General features: G+C 34.2%; 1 protein-coding gene across 2 annotated transcripts in view; it reads left to right on the forward strand.

Moving 5' to 3' along the window:
* Positions 1-26866, forward strand: part of LOC118197565 (A disintegrin and metalloproteinase with thrombospondin motifs like) — a 228459-nt gene that overhangs the window by 153875 nt on the left and 47718 nt on the right. For both annotated transcript variants that reach the window (XM_085813483.1, XM_085813484.1), the window contains exons 4-6: positions 22373-22593; positions 23747-23833; positions 25928-26177. In XM_085813483.1, the coding sequence (XP_085669609.1) occupies positions 22373-22593; positions 23747-23833; positions 25928-26177 (558 nt within the window). The remainder of the gene's footprint in view (positions 1-22372; positions 22594-23746; positions 23834-25927; positions 26178-26866) is intronic.

Consider the following 26866-nt stretch of genomic DNA (forward strand, 5'->3'; position numbering starts at 1 on the left):
ATAACTGGAAAGCATATACGGTTAAAGTTAAGTACATGGGCCGGGTACGGCTACATTACATATAGGGATCAATCACAGTTATCCAATTACAATGCCGAATACAGTTATACAGGGACCGGACCCAAGTATCGTCAAGTAGTCGCCCAGTTTGGCAACTTCGGGCGATTCCTTGGCAAGCTTCGCGACAAATTTAGTCTCCAAACAAATCGCCAGTTTGGCGATATGTCGCCAATTTACCGAGATAATCATTTACCCCAATATTAAATGGATTTGGCCCTGTAACATTACGTTTTCGGCGGTGTTTCGCTTCTCAAAGCCTTTCATGTTAAATTAAACAAGAAATGCTATAATTTTACGTAACATTTCACTAGAATTATTTACATAACTACAAAATTCGTAACAATACAACTGTCCTGAAAATTTCATGTCATCGTGTTATATAGCAATGGATGATATGAATAGTAATTTTAAAGGAATTTGTAGAGACATTAGATAATTTTGGAAAGCAGGAGATGTGAAAAATGAGCAATGCCCTCGTCGGGAATCGAACCGCGGACCTCTCGAATACGCGTCGAGCGTGCTGACCATTACATCACGATGGCGTGCTAAGAAGGCGGGAGAAATACCTTATGCACTTCCCCTTTTAAATGCAAACTGAGGCTTAGGGGACCCAGTCACCAAATCCTGGTGGTGAAGAATCATCATTCACCACCTTTTATTTCGGGCACCACTGTAGTAACATTAGGTTATTTGGAAACAGGAGACATGAAAAATGAGCAATGCCCTCGAAGGGACTCGAACCACGGACCTCTCGAATACGAATCGAGCGTGCTGACCACTACACCACGAAGGCATGCTAAGAAGGCGGGAGAAATACCTTATAAATTATTACCTCATCTCTCCTTTTAAAGGGATATTAAACTAAAAAAAATAAAAGCTGTATCCTTGGTTTTATAGCTTTCCTTCCTTGAAATGACTTAAATTTATATAATGCGGAAACCAATCTGTGAAATGTTTGGAATTCTTTTGTGTTTGCTATAAATAATGCGCGTTAAAGACATTATGGGGTATTATTTCACTAAATTATTAAGAATTCTTTTATATAGGAGATTGAAATTTCAGGAATATTAATAAATGTCTAAAAGAGAGAAACTAGTTAAATGAAAAATGCGAACAAAAAAGTGTTCTCTCTCGAATTAGGCGAAAATTATTTCTCTTAAATTTGTTGAACTGAATACATCAACGCATATGAAGGCTATCTAAGGAAAAAGATGCCTTCGTGAAAGATTTTCTAAACGAAATTGGCTCGTATTTGCCTTAGATAAGTGAAAATTACGAAAATAACCATGCGGCCAGCCGTTTGCTAGCATTTGTGTCTAATATTATAGTCCGTTACTTTAGAACAAGCACTTTAAGGTCATTTTTGTTCTTCGGACTTGCCTCGTAACCATGGTAACGACAACTGCGGGAAATTAGAAAGTTCCCTAATTTTTTTTCCACTTCATTCCGTTTAGGAAAGGCTTCATTTTGTTAGGTGAAAATAAATATTCACTTGAATTCAAATGAGATGAAGGGCCGTGATCACGGCACGCGTTACATTCGTAAAAAAGGGAAGATGGTCCATTTTAAAGGAATAGATTATATCAGTGGTCAGAAATATTATCCATTCTGCCCTTTCATACTCTGTTAAAAAGAATTAAAATGAGGTAAAGAAGAAAGGTTTCATACGAAGAGCTAATGAAATGTTTCAATTTTAACGTGCTTGGAGAACCCAGACAAAAGGGCTTGCTTCTTGCCGGGTTTTAGGGTTTTCTCTCCATCTGTAACTTGTATATGAGCAAATTTGCCTAGAAAGTACACCACAAAGGCATCCCTCTCTTAGGCAGTTAGCTCTTTCTTTGCTTGGCCATGTTCAAATAATATGACCTAGCCCAACTTTACGTTTCTTTCTGAATATGTGTAAAAATCATTTTATATAATTTTTATGTTAGTACTCGGCATACATTACATAAACAAGTATCCTTTTTTAACTAATATATAAATATTTATAATAATTCGAAACAGCATTTTCTGTTTATTACATTTGGAAATAATTATTTTTAGTATATATTTTATCCGTTTTTCCGCATTTATTACATTTGCTGCACTGAGAGATATCACATTTTGTCATATGTTATTATTCAGTTATCGTGTTCATTACTGGAAATATCACTTTAATGCTGCCACCAGGGACCGAGCGAAAGTCGTTGAACCCCGCTGGTTCGGTCTGCGTTCGAATCCATGTGAACGGACTGGCTGTATAGACGCTTTCCTGTTTTCCCCCACGTGTGAGGCATATACGCGTCAGTTTCTCTTAGAAAGTCCTCCACGAAGGCATCTCTTCCTTGGGCAGATAGCCCTCGAATGTATTGCTATAGTCAAGTTAATCAAGAAACCAATCATTTTAACGCTCCTTTACATTTTCAACGAAGCTAGTTCCACTTTTACAGATTGGTTTCGTTAGTCTACCAGGGGTTCTCAGCCGATGATACGTGTATAAGGTATTTCTTCCGCCTTCTTAGCGTGTCTTCGTGGTGTGGTGGTCTGCCCATTGGGCGCTTATTCCAGAGGTTTGTGGTTCGATTCCCGTCGAGGGCATTGCTCATTTTTCATCTCACCTGCTTCTAAAACAATACGTAATGTCTCTACACGCGTATCACTGGTAGCACGGAAAGAAGCAAAGTATTTTTAACTATTAAATTCAAAAATTGAAACTTCAACATCCCGATTGAGTTTTTCTCTAACACTCGTAAATTTATGCGATTTGAACTTTGCTCAAGAGTGGTGGGGGTACTAAAGGTTTTCAATTTTAGTTTAGATGGTACGCGTTAGTCAAAAGGTTGAGAACCGCTCTTCTACGGAAGTACGAAGCCTTCACGAATTTGTGTTTGCTGTTATTCGCAGAAAATTATTATTGCTCATGTAAATTAGCTTATAAATATTCTTCTCTTATACTTACATAACGGTTTCCTGAAGCAACATCATAACTACAGTTCAAGTGTTTTGCAAAAGTAAGAATATACTTTCTCGCAAATTACTCTACAAAATAGCCTGTGAATGCTAATCTGCCTTTCCGGTCAATTATTTTATCCTTCAGAAATATTTGCAAGATTTGTGACCTTAGACCTCACGATTTTCTTGTAGCATACACCATACAATCGAGTTACAACCAGTTCATTCACAAAAAATATCTCTAATGGTACAATTACCATAAATCAACGTAATATGAGACTGAAAATAATTCACGATTCTCAATCTAATATTTTTAAGGCGAGAACCAGTAACTGCAATCAAGGCCCTTGTAAACGGCTGATTCAGTTTATTGATGGACAAATGTATCTTTCTGCCATTAAATGTCTGATAAATAGTTGCATTTTAAATTTAGCGTGGTTTTCTGTCTATAGCTGAACACGAAGTGGGAAGTTTGGAATAAAAAGGCCATGATTTATGCAGCATGAAAAAGAGAAAGATAATTGACGGTTTTGATTCAGAAATTGCCATAGTTTTAACTCGCGCGAGCAAATGGTCTATTACGTTTTCTACCAATAAGGCAACATCTGTTCGTAGAAGACTAGATATTGAAAGCTTTATGGAAAAAAATGTAGGTTTCAGAAAACGTAAATTCTTTGATAAATAAATTAATAAAAAATATAAATGAGTAAATAATGTGATTTTTTTTCCTAGGTAATAAATGTACGTTGACAAAAAAAAAAGAAAAGAAAATTTAAAAAAAATCAGCAAGTCTGGAATTAAAAAAAATCCTTTTGGTTACAGTTGTATGCTTTATTACGTGCAAGAATAATAATCGCGACGAACTTCAACTTCCTAATTTCAATTTTCTTGCTACTAAATAGAAGATAAATTTAAAAATAAAATGTTTTTTGATATGGTTATACAATAAGTGTACAAAACTTTTCCTTCTGTTTACTTCTTTTCGGCATTTGAAAAGTTGATTGTTACTTAGAAATATTCTTAATGCGATATTTCGGCAGTATTGCAGGGGCTCTACCACAGGCCGGATCGATACGACGGCTGAATGCTAGCAATTCGACCCCAGTTTCATCCCGGTCGAACGGGCTGGTTACATGGTTTCATAGCTTTTCCCAATGTGTAACGAGTCACTTTCTCATAGAAAGTCCTCCTAAAAGGCATCCTTCTTTCCTAGACTTGTAGTCTTCGTCTGTTTTGCCACATTCGAATAACCTAAAAAAATATGCTAATTTGCAATGTAACAGGGCTGTTTTATTTTCCATTTTATGCATGTGCGTTATTTATCTTTGCATCTATTATTCTTTTTTATTTCTCCAGCCATAACATTTGTGTAGACAACAGATGAGAACATTTCGAAATCAAACTAGCTAACACTAAATTTATATTTATAAATTAAATAACACTGGCTTGTATTTACATTACACAAGGAGAAATGCACTCAGTCCCATTCGCCGGCATTTGAGCTACCAGTATTCAAGTATGAACCACTCGGACACCGACAGCCTCTGTTTTTGGAGAATAAATTTGCACTTTTTTATGTAATTGGAGATATTTGACTTGAAAATAATTAAAGCGAGTGGAAGGGTTTTCACCTGCACGAGGAATGAATCAGTCAACAGTGGTAGAAGCAACTTCGCACGATCTAAGAGCTGTGGAACACGTTATTGTTACGAATAGTTACGTTATAACACAAATATTGTTACAAATTTTGTATATAAGCAATTAATTTTAGTGAAATTATATCTTTTGTTTAATGTAACATGAAATGCTTGAGAGAGTTGAAGCTATGCCGGAAAATTAAGATTAGAGGGGCAAGTCTACTTAAAATTGAGTAAATTACTTAACAGTGAGTGCTAAACTGGCGAGATATCGCCAAGCTGGCGATGGTTTTGACCACTAATTTTGTCGTTAAATTTGGCGACATTTTGGTCCAGTCGCTGTATAACTTTAATTGGTAACTTTAATGTAACTGTAACCGTATCCGACACTTATATGTAACTATAACCGTATATGCTTTCCAGTAATTTCGAGGAATGAAAGGTATTAGAAATTTCTTGGCGACCGGAGTAAAACTATATAAGAGTGGAGAGAGTTCTGCTCTGAGTTTCTCAATTCAGCGTAGACTACGGACTATTGAGATATTTCCGTGTGAGCTTCGCTCTTTAGATGCGCTTTGCATTGCATTGTGTTTAACGTTCTTTGTAGTTTGAAGCGAAATTACTGATTTCGATGTATTATACTGAGAAGAGCTAAACGAGTAATTTGTGAAAAGTTTTAGAATTGTAAACTGTTTCTTTTGGGAAAATAAATTTTATCAAGCTACCATCGATTTTTTGCGCATTCAGTCCATTACGAACCCGTACGCAAGCAACAATATTGTTTATACGCAATGGACTCGAAGAAATCTAATTGAATAACTAAATCTGGTGAGTAGGCAAACTGAAATTTATCATGATAAATAATAACACCTATAGCAAGATAAACAACTATAGCAGACAAGGATAAAAATGAATATTAACTCGAATTTCCCCTTAATATATGAGGAACAAAGAAAGTAACTAAAATCGCTTTCACAGCGAAGTGCAATTTAATAATTCAGCAGCAGAAGCTCAGCGGTATGAACGCAGTAACAGAATATGTTGATGATGAACTAAGTGATGTACATTCTGTCTAAGGGAAGGGAGGCTTCGTAAATGAAACTATATTGTGTACCCGTTACACATGGAGAAAAATATGAAAACGCCCATGCAACTAGCCGTTTGCCTGGAATCGAAGCTGGGTCGGAACTACCAGTGTTTAGCCATTTTACGCTGGGGAGCCGAGCTAAATGTAATAGCTTGTAGAGATATTAGGATACTTTGGAAGCAGGAGACATGAAAAATGAGCAAACGCCTTCGCCGGGACTCGAACCACGGGCCTCTCGAATACGCGCCGAGCGTGCTGAACACCACACTGCCAAGGCATGCTAAGAAGGCGAGAGAAATACCTTATAGGCTTGTTCATATAGTGTAAGTAACAGCTATGCAATTGTAACATATATAATGTGCCACTTTTGGGTTTTTTTTTAAAGCAAAAATAGATCGCTGCATATGTGAGAAGAACGAAATTTCTGTTCTTCCTACATACACATCGATTTGCTTCGCTTAAAAAAATCAGAAAATTGCACAAATTCGGCACCGCGCATTGCCTTGCCATTGCTCAAGTTAAACATTATACATGTTGTATTCATTATACATAAAATAGTTACTCTTTCCATGACGATTTATGCATCGTTATTGTTGCCGTCATCTAGGTACATTTCACGCCAGTGTTTATGTTTGGCGCTAACTGGCGCCCCGCAAACAGAGAAGTACTTAAATTAAGAACTAAATAAGTAGAAACAATATATAGCTTCATAAAAATATGTGAAATCCTTTGGCAAACAACTATATGAATTTACAACGATAATGGAAAGACTTGTGTACTTAAGAAATTAAGAATTATATTTAGGAATATGTGCGGAAAATTAATCACTGCAATAAAGAAATTGCTCATTTTAAAACTTAAGATGCAAAGCAAAACCCGTATTCTCACAAACTTAACTTAGGAGGAAATATTTCTGAGAATACAGAACGAAATAAACTGTGAGAATGTAGCTAATATTCACAACAGACTATGAATGAAAGCAAATTAGTCGAAGAAAATAACTAAATCAATAAAGCAAATTTTGGGGGGAAAAACAAACTGTGAGGAACTTTATTAAAAGCCACTGTAATCTGCTTCGCGTACTTTTATTTTTAATTGCCTAGAAAATTAAACCAAACATATTTTTAAATATTTAATACTCGGGAGAATAACCAACTCATCTAAAAATCATCCGAGATTGTAGCAAATACTCTAATCTGTGTATTGTTTATGTTAAAAAGTTTTTTTTTTTTTTTTTTTGTTTTGAGAAAGTTTTTTTAGTTTCGTTTGAAAGGAAAGGAAGACGGTTGGAATAATTCTCTCTAATTTCGTTTTCCCATTCGTTTGAGTGTGACGTAATTTTTTCCCATTTCCAAGATGCCATAAACTAGGACTACGAACTGCGATGTAAGTGGTAATCTGCAATTTATATAAATTGTAATTTAAAATTACTAGTGATTACATATTTCTTAATCGCTATCTCCGACTTATAAAGATTGTTATCTTCCAACGAGAGTAAATAGGTTGTGGAAGGATTAAATTAACGTCATTACGAAAACTTCGTCACGAAATAGGATAGCGCTTTCGAGTTTTATACATCGACTGTACGCTCTAGTGATGTTAAAAGCATAATTTGAAACAAGAGATTAATACCTGCTATGACTAATAAATCGCTGTTGACAATTTGTTCAGATTTTTATGGAAATAATAACGATAGTTTTATTTTCGTAAAACTTATAAAACAAAAGTTTATAAATAAAAAATAAAATAAGAAGGGGAAAAAACTGAAATGGTTAAGTTTTAACGGTCGTCCAAAAGGACTTGTTGAGGTTTCTTATGCTCTCCCTGACCTCGCAATCTACCAGTCTGTTGTTACACTCAACCATTTTTTTTTTTTTTTTGTCTTTTTAACTTTACTATTGAGCATCATTTACTTTGCCATGTACAATTCAGCAGCAAAGTTACAAAAAATTTAAAAGCAGCATAGCAGTATGCGTTTAGTATTCTCGATGCAGCGTTAAGTGTTAGCATGCATTTATTTCTCTGTTTTATTCGGTCTTTACTGAGTTCATTATATCAATGTTCAGCTTTTTTACAAAGGTGGCATTTATAAAAAAGAGAAATGAATACATTAATGCGAGAAAAATGCGAGATTCATGCATATTCCTCATTATTTGATTTCTTTAAATGTAATGCAGGGCGATAATATATGGTGGCAACCATTTGAAAAGTGCTATGCCGTTTTTAAGTGTTCAACGCAAAATGCCGTTTCGAGACTAATATCCCATTTGGGACTGTCATCCCTTTTGGATAATAAATTTTTGGGAATGGATTAAATGTTTAAGTATTTAATATTAAATTTCAAAACCTGTAAGTTATTTGTATGGAAGACACCAAATAAAACAAATTGCAGTTCAAAAGATAATGCAAGAAAAGAATACATCAGCTACTGTATTTACGTATAAATTTATATAATAAATCTGCATTACGTATTCATATTCTGTAGAATTATTTTCAATGGAGTATTCCCTAAGTTTTGAGTGTCATTTAGTTATTAGGTTTCTCTTGTAATATCAAACCCCGCCAGTGTCCGATAACCACTCGATTGTAATGCAGAATACTAGAAGTTCAATCCAGGCTCGAACCAAGGCGAGCGATTGGTGCATGGTTGGATTTCGTGATTGTTCCCATGTGACACAGAAATACGTGGGCATCTTTTGCCCTAGGTAGACATCCCTGATCTGCTTTGTCACAATCAAATGATTTATAATATTAAAATTTTATTGAAGGCCTGCTGTATGGTTTCCATTCGATTTACATGCTAAATTTCAAGCTACGTGTTAAAGTTTTCAGTGTCTTCTAATTTTATAATAACAGAATTTTTTCCCTCTGCTTTGCTTTGTTCTTTGTTGTCAGCGTTGGAAGAATCCTAAAAATTGTTTCTTATTCTTCTAGAAAAAATATGATTTCTTTCCCTTTTTCTTTTCGTTTTCTGCAATTATTTTCTTTGACGAAGGAAGCGTACTAATCAGTTACTTCTTTTTTTGGGGAAAGAGGGCAATTTTCGAGGGAAAGTTCTCTGGGTAGCATTTTCTAGTGCCGCGACAATTCAATAATTTTGACTGCATTTTACATCATGCCAGATTTTTTGGAAAAATAAAACAGAAGCAGTTCATTATCTTTAGAAATGTGATATTCTCCCCTCCCCCCTCAAATCACGAGCGTGCCAATCCTCAACGGAATTGTACGTGACAAAAGATAAAGGATGAAAATCTATAGCTAACTGGCGGTGGCCAAAAGCGCTGCTTTATGAGATCTGATCAGAAAAATTTGTTCGTTTCTTTTCTATAACCCACCTTAATTAACAATAAACTTGGCGAATGATATCGAAAGCGGGAACTGAATCAAGAACGGTGTGCGAGGATGGAGTGAAGAGTGGAAAGTATCGAAAGAGCAATAGAATCGAATAAACGACTCAGTCGGATTCAGCCGTTTAACTATATTTTTAAGATACTCTAAAACAGTGGTGCCCAAACTTTGGCCTGTCGTGAGTACGTTTCCAAGACATCAACATTTTTGTTAAACATATTTCCAATTTTATGTGATACATCTGAAATATTAATTTCGGCAAATGGATTTGAGATGAATAATAATATTGGTTGAAGTGAAGTTTATGGAAATCAGACAAGTGGAGTTCAAAATTATTTTTCAGTGCATTTAGGTTTTCTGAGTATTTCTGTGTTTCAATTGCCTTGTGGTTATTAATATGGCTTGATAAATTCTGAAAATGGGTGAAATGTGTTTCTTTCATCTGATTTATCCACACATTTAACTTCATCTGAAAAGCAGTTACAGTTCCAGTCAATTGAAAAAGGGTTTTGTCTTTTCCCTGGAGAATTTCCTTCCGTTTGTTCAGTTTAACTAATATATCCATGAGAAAATGCAGATCGGATAACCAATTATTATCGTACAATTCTTTGTAATTTTCGTTTCCGTATTCCAAAAACTGCTTTATTGGCGAAAGAAGCTCTATAAATCGTTGCAGTACTTTTCCACTCCTGAGCCATCTAACATCGGAATGAAGCAATAAGATTCCTTGTTCGCTATCAAATTCATCAGTCAACAATCAATTTATTTTATAACGTCTTGCAAGACATCGCTTATGACTATAAATGCTTACCATATTTTAACAATTAAGAATTATAAATGAATGGTTATTTTTAAAATATTTTTTGTTCATAGAACCTAATCGGGCTACCGAGCACATAAAAATCGATCGAGGAGCACACTTGTGCTCGCGGGCACAAGGTTGGGCACCACTGCCCTAAAACCTCCTTTCTACATTGAACAATACGTAATAATAAAATACTCAAATTAAAAAAAAATTGGAAAATGATAAAAATTAAAGTTACTTTTAACATGGCTGGATAAACATCTAATTCTCCCATAAGATGAGAACCGAATGTTCATGGCATGCTTCCATCAAGAGTGAGTGGGTTTCGCTCTTCAATTTGCATAGTACTTATAGAAGACCTTGCAACATTTTGTTAATTTAACCAGTTATTTTATGTTCTGAATTTTTATTGTCACTTTTTGCTCTCCGATTTCTTCTTAGAATGCAAATTAGCTCACGTGTATTCAAACTGAGGCTTTTAGATTATAGGGCAGATTATGTTCTGCCTCTCATGGCCACGTTACAAAGTTGCTGCTAGCTCAGATAAGATTTGTGGTCTTTTGCCTTGCATTATAGTTGCCGATATTGTAATGCCCATGCCGGTTAGGTTTGTAAGCCAACTTCGCGTTAAACTGTACTGCCTGAATTGAAGCAATAGATATGTCTTATATTCTTCTATAGTTTTAATAAAGGGGTCTTTTACAGCCTTTTCAAGTCTTAGTTGTTATTATAAACGTAGCAGTGATAATATCGCTGCCAGTCTGTCTAAAGTTTGATTATAATTCATGAAAGATTAAACTTTATAAACTCTCTTTTTTTGAAGAATCAACATTCGTCCTCTCAGTAAGGTAAATCGGATGCGCTTTTCAAAGAATAGCTACCTAAAATAATAATAATAATAACTTTAATTGAGGAAGTCAGAAATATATTTCATCACCCAAAGATGCTAATAAATTGTTAACGGTGTATCTGTAGGTGCCGGGTAATATATATATACAATATTTTATAATTTTAAATAGCATCCATGCAATATTTGAAATCCATGAATTGAAGTTTTTTATAATCGGTAAGTGGTATAAGTGATTAGAATTTCAAAACGTTAAGTGGGTTCAACAGAGCTTCATTACCACAAAGTTGACACGAGGGAACCAAACGCTTTGTGTACTTCTTCAATAAATAATCGAAAACATTTTGAGGGTAACTTAACAAAGAAAAGAAAACTTAATGTGATATACATTCTTAAAATTCACGAACATCTGCAACTAAAGCAGAAATGGGTACTCTTTGTACATTGGTACAACACATCCACAAAAGTAAGTAACCCACCTTCATTTTCAAAACCGTCGGTTTTAAACATATGAAGGGTGGTTATAAAAAACTTCCTTTACATGCGAGTCCTTAGCAGCCTATCTGCTCAATCAAACGAAATGAAATTTCAAATATTGTTATATGAAGGTATGCTCTGGAGATTGTGATGACTTAAAACAATACAACTCTCATGATTAAGATTACAGTGAATACATTTCGGAATTTTCAAACAGCAGCGCCCCTTTTTTCCCTCGCAAATTGATCAGAACAATGAAAAAACATAAATAGCTTAGAACGACAAATGTATGACGAAAATTACCAGCGTAAAATAGTTACAAAGAAGAGCATTGTAAAATAACTTCACGTTTTATGGCATCTTTCAGTTCTGACAAATGTCGTGGATTCGACGTGTACATCTCAGATTTCAAGTAACCCAAGAACCAGAAATCCATCGGAGTGAGGTCGAGGAATCGCGATGGCCACGAAACTGCAAAGATACGGAAAATGACTCTGTCCTTTGAAATGTTTTAGAAGTTGAATTCCTTATTAGTCACACTACCAACCTGCAGTTTCACCAAAATTAAGAATGCGAAAAAAACAATTTATATACTACAGTACAGTAGAGTATAGAAACTTCCTGACCAAGACAATGAAAGGTCTATATAAGGCAACCATTATAGGCTATCCTCGGAGACGCAGCCCTACGATCAATCCCAGGTGACAATTTGAATTTCATCAAATTTGAAAGCACGCAAGACAATGGCAACTAGGCCCCAAATAATCACCAAAATAACGAGGCAGTAACATGGGTCCCCATGAGTTGGCAAACAGCGATGAAACCCCGAGAGTAACAAACATGTAGCAATCACAAAGCCCAAAACAGACTTGATAGTACCCGTCCTGTCCGAGCAGAGCCTGAACGGACCACAAAATAAACAGTGGCTCTAATCCTGCGAGGGCAGTCTATGTTACCAGGTACCGAACCTGTCTAAGTATACATCTTAGCCAACGCGCTGAGGGTTGCCCGCAAGTCGACCCCCGAAAGTAATCTATATACCACAACAAAATTTAATCACAAAGACTACATTTTATTTTGATTGCAGATATTCTAGAATAATAAGTTCCGCAAGTGGTCGAGTGGTTAAAGCTTGCTGAATGCTCTTAGTCCATCCTGTGTCAAAATGAGGCGAACGGACTAGCAGATGGTTGGTTTTTATGGATGACTCCACCCTGAAGTGTTATGTTAATATGAACCAGTTTCATCCTTCCTCTTAAGCTGATAATCCTCATGTCCTTTGCCTATCCAACTAACCAGCCTGGAATGATAAACTTTATGTTGATTCTAGATTGTTATAGGATGTTAAATATATATATTACATTAGTGGTACGAAATGTTTTTATTGCAAAACTTTGTAAAGGAGAACAGATAAAATAATTCTTAATGTTATCTGTATAATAAAATATTTCAAGTGATACATTTTATCATACAGATGAGCAACCCATTTTCTGCTCTTGGAAGATAAGTGAAAATTCATAGATCTCATTGATTAGCAACAAGCTCGGGTGTTGAGATGTTTAGTACGGATTAAAACCACTAATGCAATATAAGGTCTCATTTTAATTTTCTAAAAAGTTATTTTTTGAAGTTAAGTTACTTTCCTAACAAGCCTCGCTTCATTTCCATTCCAGAATGTAAATTTCCAGCAGGTGCGATATTCAAATTCCGTAGAATGAAGAAAGTATTTAAAGGAAGGTTTTGCAGATAAAATCAGAGTGTTCTGCCTGATTGAAGGCCACGTTACTAATTTTCATTATCTTGATTAGAATTTTGAGTTATTCCTTATTATTTATGTCGATTTCGGTCAGAACCAGCTGACACACTAATTATACTGTATTTACGCTATATTTAAACTTCATTAATTTTTGTTTATCCATTATCTTTAATTTAAGCCGAAAGTGTTCGCTTTTGTAAGGACGAGTTGGTGCCGTCTGTTAAATTTTATTTGGATTAATAAAAGGATCCTTTATACTTTTTCCCTGTCTCTGATATTTATAGGACACAATGAATAGTCACTAGCCGTTTTTTCTAGAGTTCTGGTCTAATTGTATGCTTTTTAGAAAGACAAGATCTTATAGTAGAACAATAACATTTTTCCGAGATATTAAAAAACTCCTTTTGAGAACTGTACTGAACACTTTGTACTATAGAGTGTTTCAATTATAGTTCTATCAGTTATTCATTTACTATTTGTTTTGCTATTAGCTTACTCATCTTTTTTATTTTTTATTGTCAGCACAAACATTTTTAGAGAAAGAAAAAAAATAACCTTATTCAAAATTATGATTTCAAAACGTAGCGTACATGATAGAAAAGGAAGAAAAGAAAAATAATTCTTAAAAGCAGGAACGTATCTGTTGACAATATAAAACAACGTTCCAAGTCTGTCAATCAACAAGCGAATCACTGAATGCGAACAATACCCCATTTCGATTTTAAACTGATTCATTAATAAATTCAACTGAAATATCCTGGAAAATTCTCTGACATAAAGCAGCTTATGTCACAGTATGATAACCTGCAACAATTGGTGGAATATTAAAATAACAGAAACCTTTACTAACCTCTGTCTGTCAAAGGAAGGCGTTATATTTACATACCTTTCAAAACAACCTGACTCACAAATAAAATGTGAGGAATTTAATCGTGATGGTCATATAAAACGGAAAGAAATGACAGCGCATCTTTACACCTCTGTAGTCCCTCGTCCCGTTCCGTATTGTAAAACTGCTGTATTGTTTCTTGACTTACATCAAGGCCACCTTTATGCTTCTCCACCCTTAATGTTTAGGATGTTGGACCTAGTTAGCCTCACTCAAAGGTCAAGGAGTACCTAGCATTTGCTTGATGGGATTCTATCCAATGAAAAACATTATTATCTCATTTGAATTTGATTTCTTTTTGTAATTTTTAATATACAAATTCAGCAACAAGATTTCGGTGACGTATCTTTTCATCCAAGGTTATACAACATAATAGGGAAAAACTTACAAAAATAAACAAAATACATGCAGTCCAAACCTAACTACTTTTGGTTAAATTATATAATCGAAGAAAAAGAATAAGCAATTGCACATTCTTTACAATTTAAATTTTACAAAATAAAATATATTTTCATCAGATTTTGTTTTATAAAATCTGAGAATTAGTCGTAAATATGTCAAATGTAGCTATGAAAATTAATTTATATTTTGTTTACTGAAAATTTAATTTTAGTGAGAATTGTCTCTTAAAGTGAATTTCAAAATTTAATTTTAAAACTGAATTACAAAACTCTATTATTTATTGATTTTTCAAAATTTATTTTTTAATCATCAAAATGGCTTCTCTTGTTTTCAAAGGTGAATTTTTAGTTAAGAAAATTATTTCAGAATTTGTAGTATTAGTTACAAAATGAATTATAAAATTACAGCTATGTTAATTTATCATAACATAAATTCTAACGAAATTGAAAATGAATTTCAGATTCTTTATGCACTTTTTTGTAGCTCATATTGGATTAATAGCTCATATTAGAAGAAAGTATCTTCGTTTTGATCTTTTTGTTGATCTCCTTCTTAAATAAGAGGCTTGATTGAAAAGAATCAAGCCTCCTTTTTAATTTGCTGATGTAAATAAATGGAACCATTCACTGTTCCCTGAAAAAGGACCTTGTTTAAAAACATTTTCTTTTTCTTTATAATGCTCATGCCATTAGTTCTCTTGCGAACACTTCCTTAGGCTTTCTTTATGAAGCCGATAGGATCACAGTTATGGAAAGTTGAATGGTAATAGGTTCGCCTTCAGTGATGAGTTCCCAAGCACGTACGAATATAATAAATTGTTCATACAATGAGGCAAATTTTTTCTCGAATTCTTTTAACGCTTTTGTTTTCTGAAGCAAACTTGTAGAAATATTAGGAATTTTTTGGAAGCAGGAGACTTGAAAAATGAGCAACGCCTTCGCCTGGAATCGAACCACGGACCTCTGGAAATACGTGCCCAGCATGCAGACCACTACACCACGAAGACATGCTAAGAAGGCGGGAGAAATACTTTATATACTCCCTCTTTTAAAGGGCGACTGGGGTTTTAAGGGAGCCAGTCGCCAAATCCTGGGTGTGAAGAATCATCATTCACCACCCTTTTAGTTCGGACGCCACTGTAGAGACATTAGGTTATTTCGAGGCCGTAGAGATGAAAAATGAGCAACGCGTTCGCCGAAAGTCGAACGACGGACCTCTGGAGTACGCGCCCAGCCTGCAGACCACCACACCACGAAGGCATGCTAGGAAGGCGGGAGAAATACCTTATAAACTCACATCTTCCTTAATTCGATCACCAGTTGATTTTATTATTTCCAAGTTTCAACCAACTTGTCCAACAGAAATGCCCAACTTTTCGACAAATTCAGTTTAATTATGTTCATGATTTGTTTCTTTCTTCTTCGTTTCTTTTTTCAAAATTTCGGTTTTGATTGTTATCAATGTTCCTCACTGTTCCTTCTTATTATTTAAAAGCCCAATAAATTACTGCTTTGGATATTTCACTAATTTTATAACATTAAAGTGTAAAGCTTTTGCTTCTTCATACCTCTCAATTATAAAAGAGTGTTTTCCAGTTTTTAATAATAGCCTTTGCTAAATAATGTGCCGCTTTATAAATGGTTGTAGTAGTTATTCGTAGTGAACGAATTCCTAAAAATTTTTTAAATGTTTGACGAATAGATGTATAACTTATGAAAGAGTTGTAGGGATTATTTTAATTTTCTAATAGTTGCTTTAATTTTGAAACACTTTCCTTAAGAATGAAACACTTTCTTGTTTCCCACCTACTCCCTGCCAGAATGAGTTTTCGGTGCCGCGTTGTATGTAAATGGAGTAGAACCAGTCTTTAATGGGAAGTTCTGTCACTTCCGTAGAAGAGCTTAGAAGCTCTCAGTAGACTGTGTTCTGGCATCTGGCCCTTCGTTGCTATAAGCCTATCTTACCACGTTCGGCCGTAGTCTTACGTGCCTGCTAGTATTCGTCGGTGAGGTTTAATGATGGGCCAATTCGGTTAGTTATTACTGTACCAGCTTTGGCTAAATTTGATTTAGTTAGAATTAAGTTTGTTTCCTATTTTCGGTCTTAAGTTATAGCCCAAGTGGAGGCTTTCCTGTAAGCCCGAAAGGGGCCAACTTTTATTATTATTTGACCGGAATAAAAGAGTATTTTAATCCTCTTAATGTTGCATTTGTAAGAAAACAGCTAATAGTCTCTATACTCTTCTCCAAGGTTTCAGTTACCAAGGGCGCGTAATTTAAATAGAACTTTATAGAATTTATATTCGTTAGACATGGCATGATAATAGCTTTGTAATAATATTAAATTTTTAATGAAGTAGTTTAAATTTTAAATATGCATTTCGTATAGAAGTTCCAATCACTAGTAACTTTCTGAGATAAAAATTCCTTGTAAGGGACAAAAGAGGAGACTATGATCCGATATCCCTATTATCCATATATGCAATTTTTTTTTTTTTTTTTTTTGGTATGATGATCTCCTCTGAGATGGCGGGAAACTGAGTTTTGAGAGAGGTACCCCTCCCCCAGATTTCGACAAACGTGGGATGACATTTCGATCATTCTCATCTTCGCACTGCTTTATTCAGCCGAGATATTAATTAAAAACTCTGAAAACGCTTATTTCCCCACCCTACAAGTTACTTTTTCCACTGAACTTCATTGCTCGGCGTGCTGCGTCAAAGCGCGTAGGAGATGGAATTTAAAAATTGCCATCTGTCTTTAATTTTTCTAAAGAAGCCATCTTCTGAGTAAAATTTTTTATGGAATCATGCAGCCCGTTTATTCCTCTGTCATTTTCTCTGTTTGTTGACGGTTATGTTTTTTATTCAGTTTTCTTAAAAACACTGAAGTTGTCAAACCAACATAAAGCTAAAACATTGAGATTTTTGCAAGACAAAATAAAATAAATCAATTATTTGCTTTCATTTGAAAGCTGACGATTTGAAAGCTGACAACTTTGGAATGTTTCAATCCAGTCTTGTTGCGTAACGTTCATGCCAAATTTAAGTAGCATATGATTTAAGTATGATTTGGGCCGTGGAATTCGAACTGATAGAGCATTCTAATTATGCGCTTTTATTCTATTCAATTAAAAATGACTTTACATTATGAGCCGTCCCCGCTCTTCAGTTGGACTATAACGTGACTTGATAGTGTTACGTTTGTAAAATAATTGATAACGTCAAACTACTGGTGTAGATTGTTACTTTAAATTAGATACCTCAATGCTCGTGTCATCATCTCAGCAGAGAATTTATTTTCTCACGCCTTTGGAGACAGTACTTCAACTCAGCCTGCATTCGTGTGCTTTCGTGTGAAGCGAAACACGCTAAGTGGAAATGAAGAAGAGAGAAAGAAATTAAGAGAGACCTCTTCAAATCGAATCAAATTGGGGGGATGGAAAATAACCTTGAAGTTCCTATTTTAAATTAACAGTGAGATTAAATTAAGTTAATCAATTAAGGGAAAAAAACTCGAGGGTTGTTTGCCTTCTCTACTAGTTAGATTCAAGAAATCTAGACAATTAACCAATAGCGATGTTTTGGTTTATTGGATTACGTAATATCCCACGAGGGCTACCTGTTGAAGGAGTGGGATGCCTTTTGGAAGACTTTCTAAGGGAAACTGGCTGATATCCACGTTACATGTAAGGGAAACCACGAAAACGCCTATGCAGCCAACCTGCTCGCCTGAAGTCAAGGCCAGGTCGAACTATTCACGTTCAACGACTTTACTGTTCGTTCAACCAGCTAACGATAAAACATAGAGAAAATTTTTATTTCTAAAAGTTTCCTCTTATTTGTGGTTCATTTATGCCCTCTGGATTTCAGGAATATAATTTTCAGTTCCTGATAATAAAACAGAATAATTGAAGAATGAAATTTTCAGGGAATCGTTTTAAAATTTAAAGTAGTCGATATTGATATGAATTATTTTTAAGATATTTTATCTTGTTTTCACGTATTAATTCAAACATCAAATCTGATTCAAAGTTTAAATAAATAAATAAAGCAAAATAAAATAAAAGACTAGTAAAATTGCATTTTGAAAAAGTGTGTTCAGAAAAGCAGGTATTATAGGAAAGAGAAGCCTTTAAAAGAGATTGGACTATTATATCAGTTACGAATGATTCTTTTGACGTAGATATTTTCGTTTTTCATTTCATTTCCTTTTGATAACTATACACAGAACCTTACTGAACTAAAATGCTCTGCCGTTAACTGTTGCATTTCCGCGAATAAAAAACTGAAATTTAAGGTTTTGGTTAAGAAGTTGTACTACACTTCAGATATTTATATCCTGTAATGTAGACGTTTTCTTTACACAACACGAAAATTTATTCATGAGAACAGAAAACTTAACATCGTATGAAAAGGAATGTACATAAAAGTCTATAAAAACTCATTTTAAATTAAAAAAAATACATTGACTTCTTGGTTTGTGTATTTTGTTAGAGGTTAGCCATATCTCTCTGTATTATATAATTGATCAAAGGGATATCTAACCCTTCCTTTACCCTCTGCACCTACAGAATAACATTAAGGCTAGACCTTGAGCAATATTTTGTCTGCAACGAGGAAGTTCCAATTTGCAGTTTGATGGGCTGCACTTAAGGGATCAAGGGCAGCGAGTGTCCTTTCACCTTTATGAATTCTGCGTCGGTTAAAGGTGCAAATGTTGGGGTGAACTTTAAAAGCATTGGTGTCATTTACATGAGGACATTCGCCAAGATTTCAAGAATGGCATTATCTGTCTTTCAAGTTTTCCCTTTTTAAATTAATTTTATTCCAACAAAATCCTATTCAGTTTACGTCAATACAAAATACCTGACTCTAAAATTCACTGAATACATAACGGAGCTTATCTATGAAGAAAAAAACGCTTTCAAGGACTTTTAAGAAGTCTTTTATTTATTGTTTTCGGGTATTTCGAAGTAACCTTTAGTACTACTATTAGCTAAGTCTCGATGGTTTTTAAATTTTTATTAATTTCGTTAGGCTAAAATGTTACATGTGATTTTAACTTTCAAAATTGTTTGGTCTCTTTCTTGCACTACGACACATACATTACTAATATCGTCTTGCCACACATTGCCTATATTACTTAATTAATAATTCCGAATCCAAATCCCATGAAGGAATAAAAATAAAGCACTTTTGTCATAATTAATTAAGCAATCAGAAGTCCATTTGTTACAGTTTGTCGCAAATGGATGATAAAGCCGAATCTGATACCTTTTCGATAATTTACATCCAATTTAAGTACATATCATAAACTAGTTTAATTATAATCCAGTAAGCTACATCGTAAACTAACTTTCGCAGACTCTCTCAATGATTCACATCCATAATTGTAAATTCTACTTCCGCCCTTATCGCTTTATATTATTTCCGCTTTTAAACCTCCTATTTATTGGCGCATTTTAAAGAGATTATGCCATGTGTTAAATGCTTCAGAATACGTTTTGACAGATAAGCATAATAAAACGGGGAAAAGGTCTGAAAGCATACAGGTTTCAACATCGCGATAGGGTTTGCTACGTTTTTTTTCTGCTCTCTCTGAGCTCGCAGTATTAACCCTTAGGACTCCTATGTCGAGAATGTTTCGACATCGTATTTCTTACACCAACTTCTTTGTCGAGCTAGACTCGACATTATACATTGTAATTTCTAAAATAATTTTAAATATTTAAATCTATTTTTTCCTTCATATATTTTGTAATGTGTAAATAAAGACTAAATTTATTATGTTTGACCAAGTTAGATAATTTAAAATTCTTTTTAGTATGATTTTAACATATGTCCAGTGTAGCTCGACATCATATTTCTTACTCCAACTCCTTTGTCGTGCTAGACTCGACATTATGCATGGTATTCTTAAAAAAACTTTTTTTTTTTCAAATTTTTTGTGCTATGTGAATAAAGACTAAATTGATTACATTTAACAAATTTATATTATTTTAAATTCTTTTTAGTATTATTTTCACCTTAGGATCAAAAGAGTCATTTAGTGTGGTGTAGTGCTCGAACACGCTACCAAAGCCTCTATTCTATTTCAGGGTTGAAATGACTCCAAACTGAAGCTATAAAACAATAGCGAGAATAATCGAACAATAAAATAAAACAATAGCGAGAATAATCGAACAATAAAATAAAACAATAGCGAGATTTTAATAAAAATATAAATGTAAGAAGCTAAGATTACATCGATCTGGTACATGGATAACACTTAATCAAATAGTTCTTCTAACCGGTTACAAATGTACTGTGCTAAAACAATAGCACATCGGAAAGATTAGTCCGTGCTATATCTCCTACGACAAGAAAATACTCCAAACAGAACAATCCTACCTCCAGTATTCCAGGTGGACATACGGTCTTCTAGCTTCGAAAAGTCAGCTCGTTGAACGTGCAGAGAATAATTTCGAACTCCCTTACCACATTCACTGAAGTATTCGTCTACGCTTTCTTGAAACAACATAGCTTCACGAGGTCCAAACCTCGAATCTCCCGTCGCTTGTTATGACTGAATTGTAGCGAGACAAAATTGTGATGCAACTCTATCGAGATTTACAAAATTTGATTTCTGAAGGTAAAGGGTATCATATTTTTACTGACAGATTTTATACCAACCCCACTTTAGGTGCAGAATTTCTAAAACCCAATTGCGTTCTTACTGGAACAATTATGACCAACCGAAACGGACTGTTAGAACAAATAAAAAAAGCCAAAATTAGCTGTTGGACATAAAATCGCTTATAGAAAAGGAAACAAGGTGTGAAAAAGCGTGGTCACAATGTTTAGTACAAAACAATCTTCTATTTCACAACCTGCCAGAAAATCAATGACGATTGAAAATGCTAGTGAAAAAAAATAAACAAACGGACTATCACATTAGGTCATAATAAAAATATGGGTGCAGTAGACTTCACCGACCAGTACACAATATATCTGGGAATTAGAAAATTCATTGTGAACTTATACATTTTATTCAATGAATATTCATACAAAGAAAAATTTCAAAAAGATATCACACAAAATTTAGAGAAAATTTATTGATGAATCTAATTAAAGACTTTCGTGCTCCTACACAAAAAAGCCGGTCGATTGTCCACAGATGATACTATCCAATGTTTAGATGGGAAGACTCATTTTATTTTTGCTTATAAAAACACAAGAACTGTATGGTATGTTCCGAGCGGAAGGTCAAAGGAGGGAGGAAAAAAACATTTCTATTGTGATACTTGTGATAGGGAACCCGGGTTTATCTATAAGGATGTTTTAAAAAATATCATACTTAAAATTATAAAAATTATAAATTGAAAAATTATAAATAATTAAGGTAAATAAATTGGTTAAATATATAAATTTATATTTATTTACTACCCTACTACTTAATATAATCGAAAATATTCTCAAAGACTGACGACAGTATTTTCTGCTAATATGAAACACTAATTTCCTCGAATTTAATTAGAGATGTATTTCTCATTCAATTAATTCAGTTCTCCCTTCGAGGCAAGGCAAAAATAATAAAAACACAAAATAGCTTTATTAAAAATTTAAAGGTAGAAAAACATAAAACACCAAATACAGTTTAAAAATTTTTTTAAAAATTTTTTACAATTAAAATTACAGTTTCTACGCAAAAACAAGCAATTAGGCCAACGGGGAAGAAGATATATTTTTAATACTAAAAATTAAAAGGAAAAACGTTGTGTTAACAGAAGTGTCCAAAAACCGACTGATAAACTGTGAGCTCAGAGACAGTAGAAAAAAATCAGTAAACCCTCTGGTCGACTTTAAAATCTATATGCTTTCAGACCTTTTCCCTCATTTTATTATGCTTATCGGTCCAGACGTATTCTGAAAACTTTGACACATGGCATAATCTCCTAAAAATGCGCCAATAAATACGAGGTTTAAAATCAGAAATAAGATAAATCAATAAAGACGGAAATAGAATTTACAATTATGGATGCAAATCATTGAGAGTCATGCTCCATTTCAACGGTAGCAACTCGATTAGCAAGGTGTATCTTCATCTACTTTGATTCACACAATAGAAAGTTCAATTTATCATGTATTTTCAGTTCCACCTTATGAAGTGGTACACCTAAGATCGGTGTCCAAGCGCAGTGCAGATGCTGAATCCAATGGAGAAATAAAACACGTTCACCTTCAGGCTTTCGGTCGCGATATGCAGTTGAATCTACATCGCAACGACGAGTTTGACGATCGTCTTAAATCGATGAAGATGTATCTAGCTGAGAGTACCAATAATGGCATTCAGTACAAGGAAATGCCTGAAGAGGTGAGTTACACATTGTTAGATTAAATAACCTAACTTTAGCTACTTAAAATAATACTACAGTGACTCTTTCAGCCTCTATTGATGGTTTCCCACAAAATTTCCAATATGACGTTTAAACATACTTATATTATTTCTTACCATGATGAAAGCTGTGACTTTTAAAATTAATTACAGTAAATTAATCCTTTTATTATTTACCGAGTTACAGTAAACTTAATCATTTTATTCCAACTATTACATTCTATTGATCAGTGTTAAATTCCTCTACATTAGGAAGCGAAGAGCTATTATTCAGCACATTTTAAAATATATACAAGGTCCCCAAGATTGGTGGAATTTCATGAAGTCTCTGTGAAGCAAGTATTATGCGAAATAGACTGAAAATGTTTTGACTTAATTCAGTCACTCGAAAAGTTAATAATTTTGAATACGTGCAGTATTAACAACACGGCAGACGTCTTAGCGGTTTTCATTTTTTCTATGACAAATTGTGTCTTTACTCGAGATTGTCACTATTACTAATTTCTTCATTCAAAATCTAATTTCTGCTACAGATTTCAGATAACGAACTCAAATGAGACAAGATGAAGGCTTCTTTCAGACCACAAAATATGTCCATTTTTGTAAATCTACCGTACTGTTATAATTCAACTGTGTTGCTATATTTCAACTCGTCTATTACGTTATTCTCAAAGTAGGGTGGTACATCTTGTTCAAAGAAGATCTAAAAATCATATTCTTCCATTTTTATGTTCAATTTGAAGAGGAAAAAACGATTTGCAGCTTTACCAGGTAAAACTTAAATGTGGTATTCCTTTCAATAGATCTTAGATGAATCTCAGTTGTGCTCCGGTTTCATTAGTCATGTGTCACGGATTGTTGCTCGCGTCATAAAAACGCAAGCAGGTAATTTTGACAGACTGGGTTCAAAAAACGTACCTTGAATTCCTTTTGCATAATGCATACTTACCATTAGATTATTATATAATTATTTCTAATTTATAGTGCCATATTATCATAACCATACTGCATTTAATTAGAGCTAACTCCAACTTAGGAAAAAACTCCGTTTCTTAAAAAAATCTCCCGAATTTTAGGGTACATTTCTTTATACTATGTTTTATTGCTCATGAGCGGATGATTTTATTTTCAGGATGATGATCCAGGCACAACATATCATGACCTGGAGCAGATGGCAGCGGTCACTATCAGGCAAGGCGCCGATGGGAAAATGCAGATGGTGAGGAGGACGTTTTTCATTTTCTACTGTTAACTGTTGTGGATTACAAATTCCGTAGAAGAACAGAAATTTAGAAACGAATTGTAAAAACGTAAAAGTGTTGTAGAGACCATTAGGATTTTTTCGATATCAGTCAACTGAAGAAATAAGAAATGCCCTCGCCGGGACTCGAACTTAGACTTCTCGAATAAGCGCCGAGTGTGCTAATCTTTATACCACGAAGGCATGAAAAAAGGAGGAAGAAACTACCCTCAACACAATATCCCTATAATGTTAAAAATGTTAAGCATATATATTAAAAAAGACTGTAAATGAAAATTACAATAAAAGAGTTATTTACATCATTTAATATGTAACGCTGCAGTTTGAAAGCTAACTTAATATTAGATACATAATTAACTACTTGCGCCGCATTATTAGTTTTGATACGTTGCAAGTAGAACTTGCTCTGGAATTTGTGTTCTGTTTGACATGATCGTAATTCTTGCTTGAAGAGTGTTGAGGGAAATGCTGTTTGAAACTCTTTCATATTTTTACAGCTATTGGTTGGAGAACACCAAGATATGATAAGATTTAGGAAAGCAGGAAATACTTCCTCGGGTATAAGTCTGACGAATAAGCAAGACTTTACGAAATTTAAACTTGTTTTACGGGCAAAAGTTGTTGAACGATACTGATCTTCTGACGCGTGATATTATTGTAAAGAAAAAATCGGTTACACTCTACTCCTTGTATACTTTATCTCTGTTTTGATATCTATTTTGATTAATGTATTTTCCGAAGTCAACTTTCCGTAATATACAGTTAAAATGAAGCAATAGTCCTTTATTCTTTGAGACTGGATTCTTGGCACAAAATTCTTTGTTGTCTTAGAAGAGAATAGTCTGGACCACTAGCCTAAATTCTTAATTCGACTTTTGAGACTGCCGATTTTCAGTCTGCATTTTTGTTTTTTTCTTTCAGAAACTATGAAGAAATACTCATATCCCTTCATTTGCAACAGTGTTACTCAGGGAGCCTGTTTTATTTTGCCTATGACAGCATGTTCTATAAAGTTATGCCATTGCACAAAATGACCCGACACATGTGACACGTGCCCAATTTGATTTGATTAATTTTGTTTTCTAAAATGGCTACCTAGACACATGCACCAATGTTCACGATCACATTCTTCCGTTAGTGTTTGATGTAAATTTTAGTTTTGCTTCCAGATTCATATTGGTTGTGTTTTAACTACTTTTCACTAATATTTTGCAAAAGGATACTTTAGGCTCTTTGAAGAAAGAGTTACGTTTCTAAAGCTGCAGATGAAAGATTTTTGAAACACAGCTATTTAATTGTGTTTGTTTAAATATTACTTTTTTCTTGTTTCTTAAATGTCGTAAGTCTTTTAATAGCAATAAGTTGTCTAATGGATTTCTCATCGTGTGTTCTCCGGGTTTCATCGTTTCGTAGAAAAGAAAGTGTAGCATGTTTATGTGTATATATGTTTATGTGTATATATGTTTATGTATACGTACAAATGTACGCATATTTTGCAAATATAATTCCCAGAACTATGTTGCCTTTGCCCTTCTCAATAAATAAATAAAAATAAAGACAAAAAATTAACATGTAAGTTCCTTCGTCTGCGTGCAGTACCAGAATCATCTTTTATTTGCATTGGTGGATATAAACATGCACTTACAAAAATGCACAGTTGATTATAAAACTCAGCAAGAAAGGCAAATGCTTAAAATTCAAACAAATTACATTGCCACTTTAGAGATAAATAGCAATGTAATTATAGAAAATTCTAAAAAACTGTAATTCGAAAGGCAGAGTTTAATATCTGTATGGGTTTTGATCTATGAGCTAAGAAGATCATGCAGTAACCGTACTGCGGGGGGGGGGGGACTAATTCTTGCATCAATTTACTTGTTACTAACATCCTTTGTATAGTTTTATTGAGAAATCGACAAAGAATGTTAATAATTAATAATTTCTCGCAAGCATCAATTGAAAAGAAATCAATAATTGTTTTTTCCTGTTTATCTGTATATTCATTTATATACTCCCATGTTCTTATAATAACAAACATTTTATTTTTTTCAGGAAGGAACCATTGGCAACGATCTGGTTGTGAAACCTGTGCCAACGGCCATTTTGATCCCTGAAGATGGATTTGTTGACGATGAAATGTTCTTAGACGAAGACGAGAGCTATGAACGCACACGGAACAGCAGTCACCAGCGGAACGTTGCAAACGCATCCAGATCATGGCGACCTACTTCAACAACAAGAGCTGGTGCACATGTCATCTACAAAGGACAGATGATATCTAATGACTCGCACAGCGACTTCCGTAAGATATTTTTACATTTATCCGGCCCCATTTATGTTTATCGAAAGATCAAAAAAAAATTGTATGTTTACCGAAAGGTCAACAAGATTGTTAGTTGCCTACATCGTGATTTAGAGCATGCCTATGCACATGACATTCTGAATGTAATCCTTAAAAATATTAAAAGAAATTACATAACGCGCCTTCATGCTTTTGAATTAGACTAACTGGAAAACTGGTTACTGACATAGCCTTAGCGTAACTATCTTGAATATACAGTAGCCTAGTTCCCTAATATCCATTTACTAACAGCAGGTATACTGATCTGTTTGATAGACATTTTCTCTAAGCACCATTGCATAATAAAACTATAATCAAGGAACAGAACTGTAATAAGGTTCAAAGATAGTTTCTTACTTACGGAAAGTGTCATATTATGACAATTAAATACGAATTCATCATAACAGATGTAATCAGTTAGCTTCAGATTAGCCGCGTATAAAAAAAATCTGCTGCCTTATTTGAAAATTGCTTTTCAAGAGCTCCAGTATGCATTCACGATTAATGTTAAAGAGCTTGTGTTATTTTAAACAATAAGATAACCTAATTGGTTTATAAGTTACTTACATCTGCCACTTCTGTCTCGTCCCTTCGCATACTATGTGTCGTGGTCCCTTCGCATACTATGTGTACTATCTCTTGTTACTTCC

Source organism: Stegodyphus dumicola, chromosome 3 (genome assembly GCF_044657685.1).
Source record: "Stegodyphus dumicola isolate Sdum_Otavi_A_Nest chromosome 3, ASM4465768v1".
Classification (NCBI taxonomy): domain Eukaryota; kingdom Metazoa; phylum Arthropoda; class Arachnida; order Araneae; family Eresidae; genus Stegodyphus; species Stegodyphus dumicola.